Genomic DNA, 15,907 nt, shown 5'->3' on the forward strand with positions numbered 1-15,907 from the left:
TTTAAGAGATCCATGGGACACCTGGGTGGCTCAGAGGGTTAAGCCTCTGCCTTTGGCTCAGGTCATGATCTCAGGGTCCTGGGATGGAGCCCCACATTGGGCTCTCTGCTCAGCAGGGAGCCTGCTTCTCCCTCTCTCTCTCTGCCTGCCTCTTGGTCTACTTGTGACCTCTGTCTGTCAAATAAATAAATGACATCTTTAAAATAAATAAATAATAAATAAATAAAATAAAAATGAAAAGAGATCCATGGCTCCAAAAGGAATATTCTTTTAATACAAAATGTAAATTTTTAGCAAAGAACATTCAGACTTTTTATCACTATGAGACCTTCAATGGTAACATACATAACTTTGGTATTTATTCATATATGTTTATATATATGTATGTATATATATGTATGCATATATGTATGTGTATATATATATATGTATGTGTATATACATATGTATGTATATATATGTTTTTATGTAACTTGGTGTTTAATGTTTATGTGTCCAAACCCTCCTCTAGTCCCTCCTTTTTTCCTCCTCCAAGATTCTTTTCTTAAATTACCATAGAAGAAATAAATTTCATATGAAGTAGTTACCCAGTGGTTGTTGACTTAATACAGCTAAATTTATCGTGCCTTTTGCTTCCCTTTTTCATACCCCTAGTATTTTTTTTCCATTTTTTTCCATTTTATTTATTTTTTCAGCGTAACAGTATTCATTGTTTTTGCACAACACCCAGTGCTCCATGCAAAACGTGCCCTCCCTATTACCCACCACCTGTTCCCCCAACCTCCCACCCCTGACCCTTCAAAACCCTCAGGTTGTACCCCTAGTATTTTATCTACCATTTCACTCAGACATCCCCTCACATATGGCCTTGTGACTTGTAGTCCCATTCTGAACTCTATCTACTCTAAGCTCTGTAAGCACACAGAAAATCTCCCTGTGCCTCATTGTCCTCAACTGTAAAAGGAGGATAAATCAAACTTAGAATTCATTTGGGCTTCAGAAGGTATCTAAAATTCTTTGGGTTTTATGATTTTCTATAAGGTAGTAAAACTTTTAATTTTACACATGACAGTAACGTATATGCTGCTAAGTAGTTTAATGAAAGTTACCCTTTGAGCAGGTTAACCAGGCTTTCTTGGAGGTGTTTTACAACTCACAATTAGCTCTTTTAAAATTTCATTGAACTTATGAAATCTTTCCCTAAGGTTTATTTGTGGAGATCTTAGAGTGTTTTGCATTGAATGTATTTTTTTAAGTTTATTTATATTGATGCATATAACTTCTTTCTGCATTAATTCATAGACATAATATTTAAAGTGAAATAATAAATATTACTGCAAATTCAAAAGTGAGACCAAGGAAATACAAGAAAACAAAGTTAGCAAAAAGCCAGTATGATTGTTTTTGATGTGCTTCATATTTGACTTTGAGCTAGTGCAACCATGATAAAAACAAAAATTAATTCAGTTTCATAATTTGTATTATAAAAAGGAGAAAGCATATTGGTTCCACTGAGGAATTAGTTTTCTTCTGGTACCATATTATAGAAGAAATTTCTTATGTGTCATCATGGAGAGGACACAAAATAAAGCTGTATTGCGTATGATTTAATTCTTTTTCATTTTATCGTTAGGTTGTGCTTTCTTTGCTCACTTTGGGAAAGCAGAATTTTTCATAGCATCTACATTCATGACTATGCATATACTAATAGAATAGATATTAAAAAATAATTACTGGGGTGCCTGGGTAGCTCAGTCAGTTAAGCATCTGCCTTCAGCTGGGGTCATGATCCCAACTGGGGTCCTTGGATTGAGCCTCTGTGTCTGGCTTCCTACTTAGCAGGGAGCCTGCTTCTCCCTTTCCCTCTGCTCCATCCCCAGCTCATGCTTACATGCACTCTTACTCTCTCAAATGAGTAAAAACTTTAAATAAAAAAAATAATTACTGGGGCACCTGGGTGGCTCAGTGGGTTAAGCCTCTGCCTTCGGCTCAGGTCATGTTCTCAGGGTCCTGGGATCAAGCCCCACATTGGGCTCTCTGCTCAGCGGGGAGCCTGCTTCCCCCTCTCTCTCTGCCTGCTGCTCTGCCTACTTGTGGTCTCTCTGTGAAATAAATAAATAAAATCTTTTAAAAAAATTAATTACTGATAAAAATGAATTTCACAAGTAAATGAACTTAACTTTGGATTTAAAAAAATGCTTACGAGTCCTAATAATCTTTCTTTCTTGTGTGGCGTAGTTCTAGGAGATAATGCCCTTCTCTTTGCATGTTCACACTAGCATTTAACACATTTTATTGTAATTTGTTCATCTGACATTTGCCCATTTGATCCTCACTTGACTGTGGGCTCTTCTGGGCCAGGAATCCTATCTTAGTCATTTTAACTCTTAGTACTAATTTTATTGCCTGTACATAGTAACATATTCAGTAAATATTTTAGTGAATGAATATAATATTGACTTCAAGTATATTTGTTTTCTCTCTTTTTATAATTCAGAATTATGGCTTGGAAACAGAAAATCTAAAAACCCTTTCTCATAAGCTGAATGCATCTGCCAAAAATCTACAGAATTTTATAACCGGGAGGAGAAGGAGCGGCCATTATGATGGGAGAACAAGCCGAAAATTGCCAAATGACTTTCTGACTTCGGTTGTGGATCTGATAGGAGCAGCCAAGAGTCTGCTTGCCTGGTTGGACAGGTAAAATCTTCCACTTGTTTCATAAGTAATCTTCCTCAGACACTATCTTGAATATAACATTATTTCATGTGTTCTCATGAAGGAGTTGGATAGGTAAAGGAATAGCATGTTATGAATGTCTAATTATGATTCATCATAATATAGGGGTATCATCAAATAGACATTAATCATTTGTAAATTTTCGTATCCAACTAAATAGCCAATTAATAATTAGTCCCTGACAGTTTCAGAATACCTTAACTGCTTTACAAGCAAAGTCATTTTTGGCTGTCACAACAAGACTGATAGTACAGTTTTAACTCCTAATTTTCTTTATTCTTTGTATTAATTGGTCATATTTAAGGGAGTGAGCATTAGGATTCTATTTACTGTTTTCAATAGGTAATTAGACTCTGACACTTTAATAGCATGCAGTGCATGTCTCTTTACCTTGCTAAATTCATTCTTTATTATTAGTCACATTGTATAATCTTGGATATCATAAACACAGTTTAAGATTTTTTTCTAGTTAATTTTTATTTATCTTAGAACATATAAACTAACAAAAATTTTCATGATATAAGATGAAAAAAATTTAAAATATGTGGTTAAACATGGTAGTGGTAAAACAAATTATAATGTTTTAATTAAGCTAGCTCTTTACTTTCATTTTTAGAAATTTTGTAAGGGATATGTACTATGTTATTATGGTGGTTAAATAGCCAAATTTTAAAATACATTTTCTCTCTCATAACAAATTCTGGTAATACACAATTTTACCAGAATTCTTTCTTGAGTAAATGTCAGTGGGATATACATTATATATAATATTTTGGCTTTTTAAAAATCTGAGGCCTTATATAAAAATAAATATTTGTATTTTTAAACTAAAAGCCAAGATAATTTAACTTATATTATCTAAATTTATATATATTAATAATAACATATAATATGATGATACTAAATCCAGATCTTAATACTAAGCTCTGGGTCATTAGCTTTTTGATAATTAATTGCTGGACAGAATATTTCTTTTGCATTATGACATCATTAAAATTTAATTCTCATAATTGTCTAAACTATATTTATCAATTGTTTAAAGTTGTTGCACTTTAAATATGTAAATTCTATAAGTCTCATAATGATCAATAAGTAAAATATATTTAAAATATGGCTTAGACCTTAAGTAATGTAATATATTTGTTCCAGAAGGCTTTTCAGTAATTATAAAGCTTAAAGAACACATACTCGATTTTAGTTATATCCTCTTACACTATGACCTGCTCTATAATTGTGAATTTGCTCGACCTTAATAAATGGATTTAGTAAATTTCATTTTATATTCTTTTTACACTAGTACTTGTCAAATATGTCAAATATGAATATAGAATATTTTTACTTTTTAGTGGCTAAAGTGGCTGTTTATAGTCATATAAATAGCTTCTAGAACACTATGATAGTTTCGGACATTTTACTGCATTACATAATTTTTTATGGTGACTTTTTTTTATCATCTAAGAAGATGCTTTTAGCAAATGCCAGTTCACCTACAAACACATATCAGTGCATGCACACATACAAACACACACATAACACTCCATGAAGTCAATCAATAGTGTTTTGTGTTTGTTTCATAGGAAGAGAAAATGTGATAAAAAGCCTGAAGAAAATAATTTAAATAATCTGTTTGGCTTCTATTGCTGCAAAGGTTTTCACAATGCATATTTTGTATTCCATCATACCACAGTGATTGATTAAATCAAAATTTAATATTTTGACCGTAAAAATGAAATATGTACTTGGAAGGAAAATAAAGACAATTTTGTGATAACTTTAAAATCATCTGCTGAGACTGTAAATTGAAAAAAGAACTGAAGTTTATATTTTGAAGATCTTTCACAGAAAATTTCACCTCCAGGCTGGCTTGCCTATAAAGATGATGACTTTAGCAAGCTTAAGTTTTAGAAAGGAAGAAGGAGGAAAAAAAAATTCTTACATGTTAAGGCATTTGGACTTACCTGAAGGCCTTCAGAACCTGTTTAGTAGGGTAATTGTGTTTAGGCCTCTGGATCTTGATGATTAGTAGGGCTGTAGTGTTGAGAAAGATTAAAGAAGGGTAAGGATAGAAGGAAAAGTAACTTAAGAGGCTATTTTGAGAATTAATCATGCTGTTGCTACTGTTGATTTTGATACTAATACCTCTAGCCACACTTATTTAATCAAAGCAACCCCAGGAGGGTTTTCTTCATTTTACAGATAGAAAAACTAGCACTTATAGAGGTTAAATTCAAAACCAAATGGCAAGTAAGTGGTGGAACCATTATTCAGTCCAGGCATCTGACAACAGAGTTGATCTTCCTATTTCCTGAGGTTTTTAATTAGAGGAGCAGAAGTGAGGATAGAAGAACGTTAGAGATATTTATACAGATAAATAAGATTCCAGGACAGGTAAGATCTAGAAATGACAGGAGGCATCTAGGTATTTGACTTTGCTGGCCCAGTGGATGGTGATGCCATTATCAAAACAGGAACAAGTTATGGTGGAAGATGAATGTTGAGTTGAGTGAAGCATGATAAACTGTGGAAAGTTTAGATTATTGCTGCTCAGAAAAAATACATGGTTGATAGTGACTTGGGAATAGTTAAAATATAGGTGATAAAGTCACAGATGTATTAATACAGTGGTCTGAGGAGAGTTTTAGAATGGATTCCTTTTATTCTGCTCTATTTGTCTTCTGTACCACGTATACCCGTCTAACACTATATCATTTTCTTATGTATTGTTTTTGTCTGATTATATGATGTATGCTTCAAGAGAGCAGGGATATTCATCTGATTTGTTTACTGCTGCCACAATTACCTAGAAGAGTTTGTGACCTAGAGTGGGTGCTCAATAGATATTTTTGAGTAAATGAAGAGAACTGGGATAAGGAGTGAGCTCTGTGACCCACCAACAACCGAAGGATGAGTAGAAGTGCAGCTTGGGGGAAAAAATGAGAGGCATAACCAAAGAGGTAGGAGAGAATTAGATGAGAGTGTGTCATGGAAGCAAAGTTAGTAAAGAGATGTTTTTTGTTTGTGGGTTTGTTGTTGGGGTTTTTTTTTTTTTTGAGATTTTAGTATTTTCTTTTTTCCAACTTTACTGAGCTGTAATTGACAAGTAACTATGTAAGTTTAAGATATACAGCATATTTAGGATATATACATATATGTATCAAATTATATATATAGAGAGAGAGAGAGAGAAAGAGAGAAATGATTACCGCAGTAAGGTTAGCTAATACATCCATCACCTCATTTAATTACTTTTTTTGTCTGAGTGGTGAGAACATTTAATATGGTAGTAGAGTTTTAGGGGGAAAAGGAGGTGGTGAGTAGGGTCAAATGTTGCTGAGTGATTATGTAGTTTGAGAACTGAAAGTATGCAGCGAATGAGGGAATCAGGATATATTTGACCATACTAGCAACAGTTTAGTGATTTTATTTAGAAGTCATGAAAACTGGAATATATGAGTTGCTTATGAATTAAAGGAGAGAATTCCTCTCTGAAGAAATTTTTCTGTGAGATGGTTTGTAGTTCAGAATAGTTTTGTGTAATGTTAACTTCCGTTTTTCATAGATTCTTAAATTTTTAGTGGTGATAGAAGAGAGGTAAATAATGAATACTACTTCTATATTTGGGAGCTTGACTTTGCTTCCTCCTCTACGGTGGATTGTATGAATATCTTAACTGTTCCTTGGCTAATATAAATTTCAGAAGGTCCTGAAATCAATTTAAATATAATAGGACTTTATCTATAACTATGCCAGGTAAAATGCTTAGGCTGTTTGTTTTCCTGACGGTAACCCAGACTTTTATCAGAGATTATTAGTGGGTCTGTATTTAAGTTGTATTTTTATTCCTTTCAAAGAAAGAAACGTTTTCTGGGTAGCAACAAGAGCACAAGACAACATCATATGTCCTCTTGTTTCACTGTGTCCTACAAGCTACACAGAAAACAAAATGCATTAATCATTGCTAGAATAGCCAAAAGAACAGTGTTCTCCATGACCATGATTGTGAATACTGGCCAAAATGCATCATGAAGTAGTGCAAAGGAGCAAAAGACTGAGAAAGAGTTGAATTTCAGCTCTGCCTCTAGTCCTGAGTAATCTTGAACCTTAACTTTTGTTTTCATTTTCTTTTTAAAATAGGATATGGGGGGGGTGGGAGGTTGAGGAACCAGGTAGTGGGTAATAGGGAGGGCACATACTGCATGGAGCACTGGGTGTGGTGCAAAAACAATGAACACTGTTATGCTGAAAATAAACAAATAAAAATTTAAAAAAATAGGATATAAAACCTGCAGAATTTGAAGTTCTCTTCTAAGTACTACTATTCTATAATTCATTGACCTTGTTCACCAAAGCCATATGAGGAATATATCGAACTTATTTCCTTCTAAATAATATCAAAGGATGAACACTAATAACATTTGTTAGTTACTTGTAGAATCATTATTTAACTCCCTACCTCTTCTCTAAATAAATTTAGTTAATAATTTTAAGTTCTAGAACAAAAGTAAGCTCTTTATGCTTTCTTTATAAAAGGTAAGAATATGTCCTGTCTTATTTATTTTTGTTTGCTTTTGAAGAACTTAGAACTTAGGTACTTAATTATAAAAATTTCCACAGAAATGACATTGACCAAAAATTCTTAATATTTTGATCTGTTGGTGTAGATTTATTTTAATTTAAAGAAACAGTGATAAATATTTTGGCATTAAATTTTGTACTGCATTTTGGGAATAACTTGCATGCATGGCAATATGATATGTGTTTATTGCAATTTTTATTTTATCTCACTTGAAAGGGGAGAGAGGAAAAGAAAGAATAGGTAAAAACCTTGAATTTAGCTGTAGATACTGAACTAGATGCTTCATATATATCAACTCCCTGAATTCTCATAAAGCAGGTGTCATTATTCCCATTTTACATATGAAACAGTAAGTAACTTGCCTAAAGTAACTCTTCTACCAATAAAATTAAAATTTGAATCTATTTTTGTTTGATACCAAAGTCCTTCTTGTTTTTCATTTGTCATGTTCTTTTGTCATGCTATATATCTCCTTTCCAATGTTAACTAATTCTTAAAAATTTTGAGGAATTTATTCTTAGGAATGCAACATATATAAACATTTATTTTCATTTTGGTATTTCTCTTCAAGTGCTATACAAGACTGTCACTTTTCTGATTTTGGCCTAAATACTTAAAAATCACTCTATAGAATTTTAATTTATAGAAAATTTAGTTCACATTCTACTTTGAAGGCATCAGTGAGACATCTTTTAATATCATTGAAAACCTTTTGGGACTCCTGGATGGCTCAGTGGGTTAAGCATCTGACTCTTGATTTCAGCCCTGGTGATTATCTCAGAGTTGTGAGACTGAGTCCCACATGCTCCGCTCTGGGCATGAGGCCTAATTAAGATTCTCTCTTTCCCTCTCTCCCTCTGCCCCCACCCCTGCTCCCACGCACATGCTCTTTCTCTCTCTCAAAAAAAGTAAAAACCTTTTGAAGTTTTAAGACTTAAAAGTTAGGGGGGAAATGTTTACAATTCACAAAACCTTCCATTTCAGTGGAGCTTTCATCCAAATAAAATTCATTTTCAAAAACTAGTCATCTGTTGAGGGGCATCTGACAATTATCATATGATTTCACTCATATATGGAACATAAGGAATAGCACAGAGGATCGTAGGGGAAGGGAAGGAAAACTGAAGGGGAAGAAATCAGAGAGGGAAACAAACAAACCATGAGAGACCATAGACTCCAGGAAACAAACTGAAGGCCTCAGAGGGGAGGTGGGTAGGGGGATGGGGTAACAAGGTGATGGATATTAAGGAGGGCCTGTGTTGTATTGAGCACTGGGTATTATACACAACTAATGAATCATTGAAAACTACATTAAAAACTAATAATGTACTATACGTTGGCTAACTGAACATAATAAAAAAAAGCTCTTTACATTTCTTAAATCATATAAAATATAAGCATAACAAAATTGCTGTTTTTCCCTTCCATTTTAAATATTTACTTGAATGAAGCAGCAGACTTTCCCAGAGGAAGAGCTTCAGAGATTAATCACATTTGGTAGCTTTACTGTTTATTTTTGATGCATGGTTTACTTGTCTATTTTTGACCTACATCCTGCTGCTCTTCACACCTCATCTTTCTTGCAGTTTTATAGGGCTTTGCCAAGTCAATCTATACTTAGAGGGTTAGAGATAACTGTATGTATCACATTGTACAGTAACATCATTAACAGTGTTTGTAAGTATTATTTATAGGAAAGGTTTATTTTGTTAATTATAGTGAAAGTTCATTATTTCATCTCATTTTTTAGCATTCACACCTAATTCTAATTGTTTGTAAACTACCTTTCAAGACCATTCTGTTTTGAAGAGATCAAGGAGATATTATCTTTTTATGTCATTGCAAACTTTTAAATGTTTAAGGCACAAGAGTAGAGTGACAAGGCAAAAATATTTTCTTTGAAATCTTTTGCCCTATCTAAAAAAAAAAAATGGTTGAACTGGTTTCTTCTTCCATAATGGAAAACTATAGGACAAAAGCTAATTGTATACTAGGAAAAAAATTACAAAAACCAAATTACCTCAAACACTACCAGATACTGTAGCCCGCTGGTGCTTGGCCTTCTTTCCTCTCGCATGCTCATTGCTCTCACTTGGCATCTCTTTAAAAAAAAAAAAAAGATGTTATTTTATTCATTTGACAGAGAGACACAGTGAGAGAGGGAACAGAAGCAGGGGGAGTGGAAGAGGGAGAAGCAAGCTTCCTGCCAAGCAGGGAGCCCAATGCAGAGCTTGATCCCAGGATCATGACCTGAGCCGAAGATAGACGCTTAACCAACTGAGCCACCCAGGTGCCCTCACTTGGCACCTTTTGTTCCAGAGATAAGCACTAATGTTAAAACTGCTACTGTTCATGGACTGCGCTCAGGCTCAGCAGTGCCAACCTGAGAAATAGTAAGGCAGTCCAGATATCCTTATTAACTTCTTAGCTTTTTAGTTTTCCTTCTTGGCTTCTAATTTGTTTAGCATTTCTGAACCACTAATAACTTTTCCATAAGTGAAATATTTTGTTGGAAAAGAACATACAAAGAATACTTTCTTACAGGGTCATAAAACTTTGCACTTGAAAGAGTTATAAGCTTTAAGAACAGTTGCTTAACTTTTTTTTTTCTCATTTTATTTATTTTTTCAGCGTAACAGTATTCATTCTTTTTGCACAACACCCAGTGCTCCATGCAAAACGTGCCCTCCCCATTACCCACCACCTGTTCCCCCAACCTCCCACCCCTGACCCTTCAAAACCCTCAGGTTGCCCCAACCTCCCACCCCTGACCCTTCAAAACCCTCAGGTTGTTTTTCAGAGTCCATAGTCTCTTATGGTTCGCTTCCCCTCCCCAATGTCCATAGCCCGCTTAACTTTTTTTTTAATTTTATTTTTCCAGTGTTCCAAGATTCATTGTTTATGCACCACACCCAGTCATGCAATATGTGCCCTCCTTAGTACCCACCACCAGGCTCACCCAACCCTCCACCCTCCTCCCCTTCAAATTTTCAGTTTGTTTCTCAGAGTCGGTCTCTCATGGTTTGTCTCCCCTTCCGATTTACCCCAACTTTTAAGATCTAAATAGTATAGTTCCTCTAATGGCTGTTTATTGATGAGCCAAGGATATTTTTTTTAACTTTCTGGCATCAGAAAGCTTTCCTGCCATGAATTTAATATCCTTTACTTGGAGTCACTGTGTTTGTTTTTGTAAGTAGCCTGAGCTCTAGCTTGGGGTTGTTTTTTTTTTTTTCCTTCAGACTAAAAAATAAATTTCTCTTTCTTTTTTTGTTTTTTGTATGAACTGATTGTGCTCATGTGCTCTACAGAGCTCTGTTTCTTTATCTAGATGATTATTAAGTCATGACTGAGTAATCATCTTCGGTAACTCATAAAGAATGGAACCTGTCAGTCTTCATTTATTTACATATGTGTATAGCCAAAATAATCATACCAAACATTATTCAGGATAAGAATGGTTCTTTAGTATAGTTATACATGATTTGCCTTTAAAATAAAAACTTCAGGGGAATTCCTTACAAGAGGATATCAGTGTTTTCTTTGGTGTATGCTTAGAGTTTTTCCCCTAGTTTTCTTCACATTTAATCTTGAGCTAGAAACCTGTCTTACTTGAAATATGAGTGGTCAAGAAAGTGGAAAACATGCCTTAGAATTCAGTTTGCTACAGGCATTGGGTCATCAAATAGATTTTCCTTTTATATATTTTGAAGATCAAATTTTGGGACAAATCATGCTGTATTTCATCTTATCACTTTTGAATGAAGTTTTTAGATTTTATTAATAGACTTTGACCTTTTCAAACCTAAGAACCAAAACTATTTGTACTCATGCCAGAAGCATGTTGAATTCTTAATTAAAATGCCAATTTTTATGCTTCAGTGCAACAAAAATGGCGTTTAGTTACTTTTTTAAAATGATTTTGTCTTAGAAATGTTTATATTTTACATCTTTTTAAAAATGGTTTTATTGAGGCCTAATTTAAATTCTATGAAATTCACCCATCTTAGGTGTACAGTTTAATGAGCTTTAGTAGATTCAGATACACCTATGCAACACCTCGATATTCCAGTTTCAGACAACTTCCATAAGAACAAATTTTTTAAAGCTGATTACTCACAAAGAAGTTAATTTTTTAAAACCGAGAATGTAGATTAATTAATTACATATTTTCCCAATTAACTTTATTTGAATTCTTAATGTCTCTGTTTTAGTAAATTATGGTGAAAATATACTGAATTTTTGGAATGTAGGTTAGTAGAAGACAATACATTAAAACCACTAGAGAGGGGCACTTGGGTGGCTCAGTCATTAGTCATCTGCCTTTGGCTCCAGTCATGATCCCAGGGTCCTGGGATCGAGCCCCACATCAGGCTCCATGCTCGGCAGGAAGCCTGCATCTCTCTCTCCCACTCCCCCATTTGTGTTCTTGCTCTTGCTCTCTCTCCATCAAAAAAATAAATAAAATCTTTAAAAACAACTACTGGAGATAAAGCGTCATTTAATAAATAATATTGGGACACCTGATAAAGCCTGAGACTAATTTTAAGTATGTCACTTATTTAACTGGAAAATAAACCCATGAGAAAATACAGACAAAAAATGATTGCTAGACGTAGAAAGACTTAAGTATTTACAAATATGGAATAAAATACAAATGAACATCACAATTGACTTTCACTACAAAAAACTGAAAAATGTGACAAAGACAGATGACCAACTGGGAAAAATAAATACTTGCAACAAACATTTGAGAAACAGAATGTTAATATGTACTATGTGAATATTACCTTCGTATTTTTTTAAAGATTTTATTTATTTATTTGACAGAGAGAGAGAGATCACAAGTAGGCAGAGAGGCAGGCAGAGAGAGAGGGGGAAGCAGGCTCCCTGCCAAGCGAGAGCCAGATGCGGGGATCGATCCCAGGACTCTGGGACCATGACCTGAGCCGAAGGCAGCAGCTTAATCCCCTGAGCCACCCAGGCGCCCTTACCTTTGTATTTTAAAAATACCAAAATGTAGTAGATGAGCACATAGACATTTCAAAAGAGAGGACACAGAAATCACTGATAAGAGGTATGCACCAAACTTCAGAGCTCGGAAATAAAAACTGATGGAACAAGAAGAAAAGGACAAATCCACAGTTATAATTGGGTATTTCATATCCACTCTCTTGATATTGATAAAACTACCAGACATAAATTCAGTAAGGATTAGAAGAACTGAATACCACCATAAAAACATTATATAATTGACATTTTTAAGAATACTTCATCCAAAAAGAGCAGAATATAAATTCTTTTTAAGTGCCCATTAGAACATTCACCAGGATAGACCACATCTGCATCATAAAGCACACTTTGACACATTTAAAAGAATTAAAATCCAGGGGCACCTGGGTGGCTCAGTTGGTTGGGTGGCTGCCTTCGGTTTAGGTCATGATCCCAGGGTCCTGGGATTGAGTCCCACATCGGGCTCCTTGCTCAGCAGTGAGCCTGCTTCTCCCTCTCCATCTGCCTGCCTCTCTGCCTACTTGTACTCTCTCTCTATCTCTCTGTCAAATAAAAAAATAAAAATCTTAAAAAAAAAAAAGAATACTTCATCCAAAAAGAGCAGAATATAAATTCTTTTTAAGTGCCTGTTGGAACATTCACCAGGATAGACCACATCTGCATCATAAAGCACACTTTGACACATTTAAAAGAATTAAAATCCAGGGGCACCTGGGTGGCTCAGTTGGTTGGGTGGCTGCCTTCGGTTTAGGTCATGATTCCAGGGTCCTGGGATTGAGTCCCACATCGGGCTCCTTGCTCAGCAGTGAGCCTGCTTCTCCCTCTCCATCTGCCTGCCTCTCTGCCTACTTGTACTCTCTCTCTATCTCTCTGTCAAATAAAAAAATAAAAATCTTAAAAAAAAAAGAATACTTCATCCAAAAAGAGCAGAATATAAATTCATTTTAAGTGCCTGTTGGAATATTCACCAGGATAGACCACATCTGCATCATAAAGCATACTTTGACACATTTAAAAGAATTAAAATCCAGGGGCACCTGGGTGGCTCAGTGGGTTAAAGCCTCTGCCTTCAGCTCAGGTCATGATCCCAGAGTCCTGGGATTGAGCCCCAGATTGAGCCCCGCATCAGTCTCTCTGCACATCAGGGAGCCTGCTTCCCTTCCTCTCTCTCTGCCTGCCTCTCTGCCTGCTTGTGATCTCTGTCTGTCAAATAAATGAATAAAATCTTTAAAAAAAAAGAATTAAAATCCTGTTAGAGTATATTTCTAACCATAATGGAATCAAACTAGAAATCAAACAACACATTTCCAGTAGTCCATGGATAAAAGAGAAAGTCTCAAGGGAAGTAAAAAATATATTAAACAGAATGAGAAGAGAATGAATCATAACTTTTGTGGCACACAGTGATAAAAGAAAAATTTATAGTACTGAATGGTTATATCAGAAAAAAAATCTCATCAATCAGCTAAGCTTCCATTTTAAGAAACTGGGGAAATAATCACTAATCAATGTGTATAAATTTTCAGTTAAGCAAGATGAACATTTCTAGAGGTCTCATATAAAATTTTGTACCTGTAGTTAACCTTAGTTAATACTGTTCCTGTAGTTAACAATACCATCTTGTACACCTAAGGTTTTGTAAGGGTAAATTTTGTGATAAGTGTTTTTATAATAAAAGAAAATAGAAAAATAAGAGCAAAATAAAACTAAAGCAAGCAAAACAGGGTAATAATGACAAAGGATTAAAAATCGTTGAAACTGAAAACACAGTGGAAAAGTTAATCAAAATAAAAGGATCATGAAGGAATACTACAAATAGGTCTTCATACATAAATTTTACAGCTTAGATGAAATTGACCAATTTCAGTTCCTTGAAAAACACAAACCAAAATTTACTTAAGATGAAATATTATGAATAATCCTTTGAATATTAAAGAATTTGAATTGTACTTAGAAACATTTTTTGTTGGGGTATAAAAGGTCCAGGCCCAGATGATTTCCTTGGTGAATTCTACTATATGTTTAAAGAGGAAATAATACCAATTCACACACTGTTCCAGAAGATAGATCAGTAGGTAATTCTTCCCATCTCATTTTATGAGATGATCATGATCCTGATCCCAATACTCGATGAAAACAGTACAAAAAAAGAAAACAGTGGACCGGTATCTTACGAACTTACATGTTAACTTGTTAACTTACATGTTAAAATCCTCCACAAAATATTGGTAGACCCAATCCAACCATATATAAATAAAATTATACACCATGACTAAGTAGGAGTTATCTCAAGTATGCAATGCTGCCTTAACACTCAAACATAAACCAGGGTAATCCACCACATCAGTGGGTTAAAGAATGAAAATCATATGGTCCTAACAGTTAATATAAAAAAGGGCATTTGGCAGAATCCTATACCCATCCTTTAGAAAAATTTTCAGCAAGGTAAGAACAGACTAGTAATATCTGACCTTGATATAAAGCATATATAAAATGCAACAGCTAAACTTACACTTGCATTATGAAATATTGAATGCTTTCCTCCTAAGACTGGGAATAGGGTAATACTATCTGCTCTCATCCCTCCAATTTAATAACCTATTGGATGTCATATCCAGAGCCATAGGCAAAAAAAAGGAAACAAAAGGCCTAGAGATTAGAATGAAAAAATAAAACCTCCCCTATTTGCAGATTATATATATATATCCTTGGATAGAAAATTCCAACCTATCTACAAAACAACTGTTAGAACTAATAAGTAAATAGCAAAGTTGTAGGATACAAAGTCCACACACAAAAATTAATTAGATTCCTGTATACTAACAATGAATAACTAGAAACCAAAATTAAAAACATAGTACAATTTACAGTTGCTTCAAAAGTAGTGAGTTGCCTATACATAAATTTAGCAAAATATCTATAGGATCAGTATGTGAAAACTATAAAACACTGATACAGGAAATCAAACAAGATATAAATAAATGGAGATGCATGCTGTATACTGTGTTCATTGGAAGGATTGGAAGGATTGGAAGACTCAGTAAAAATATCCATTCTCAAGTTTCCCTACAGGTATAATGAAATTCATATGAAAATTCCAGCAGGATTTTTGTATAGCCACAGACTTTATGATTCTAAGTTTATATTAAAAAGAAAAAAACTGGAGCTGTATATCAGTTTTGAAAAAGATATTACTCAGTTTGAAGTATTATATAACTATAGTAATCAAAACTGTTGTTGGTGACTGGATAGTCTTCGAGAGAGTCCAGACTGTTCCTTTATAGGTCTGGTTAGCTGATTTTTGACAGTGGGGAATGGATAGCCTTTCACAAATGGTTTTGGAGCAGTTGGATAGGCATAGGGGAGAAAGTGAAACTCAACCCAGACCTTATAACTTATGTAAAAATTGACTCAAAAATGGACCACAGATCTAAAGGTAAAACATAAAACTATAAAACTTTCATAAGAAAATATGACTTCTGATCATGTGAAGATTTTCTGAGATATAGGACTAAAGGTATAATCCAGAAAAAATTATTAAGTTTGACCTCATTAAAATTAAAAACCTGGTATGCTAAAGAT

The 15,907-nt window shown here is 34.3% G+C and overlaps 1 protein-coding gene across 5 annotated transcripts in view; it reads left to right on the forward strand.

Moving 5' to 3' along the window:
• The window catches only part of CNKSR2 (connector enhancer of kinase suppressor of Ras 2), a 299,498-nt gene that overhangs the window by 82,930 nt on the left and 200,661 nt on the right, over positions 1-15,907 (forward strand). For all 5 annotated transcript variants that reach the window (XM_045996325.1, XM_045996324.1, XM_045996326.1 and 2 more), the window contains exon 3: positions 2,498-2,700. In XM_045996325.1, coding sequence (XP_045852281.1) covers positions 2,498-2,700 — 203 coding nt within the window. The remainder of the gene's footprint in view (positions 1-2,497; positions 2,701-15,907) is intronic.

The sequence above is a fragment of the Meles meles genome, chromosome X (assembly GCF_922984935.1).
Source record: "Meles meles chromosome X, mMelMel3.1 paternal haplotype, whole genome shotgun sequence".
Taxonomy (NCBI): Eukaryota; Metazoa; Chordata; class Mammalia; order Carnivora; family Mustelidae; genus Meles; species Meles meles.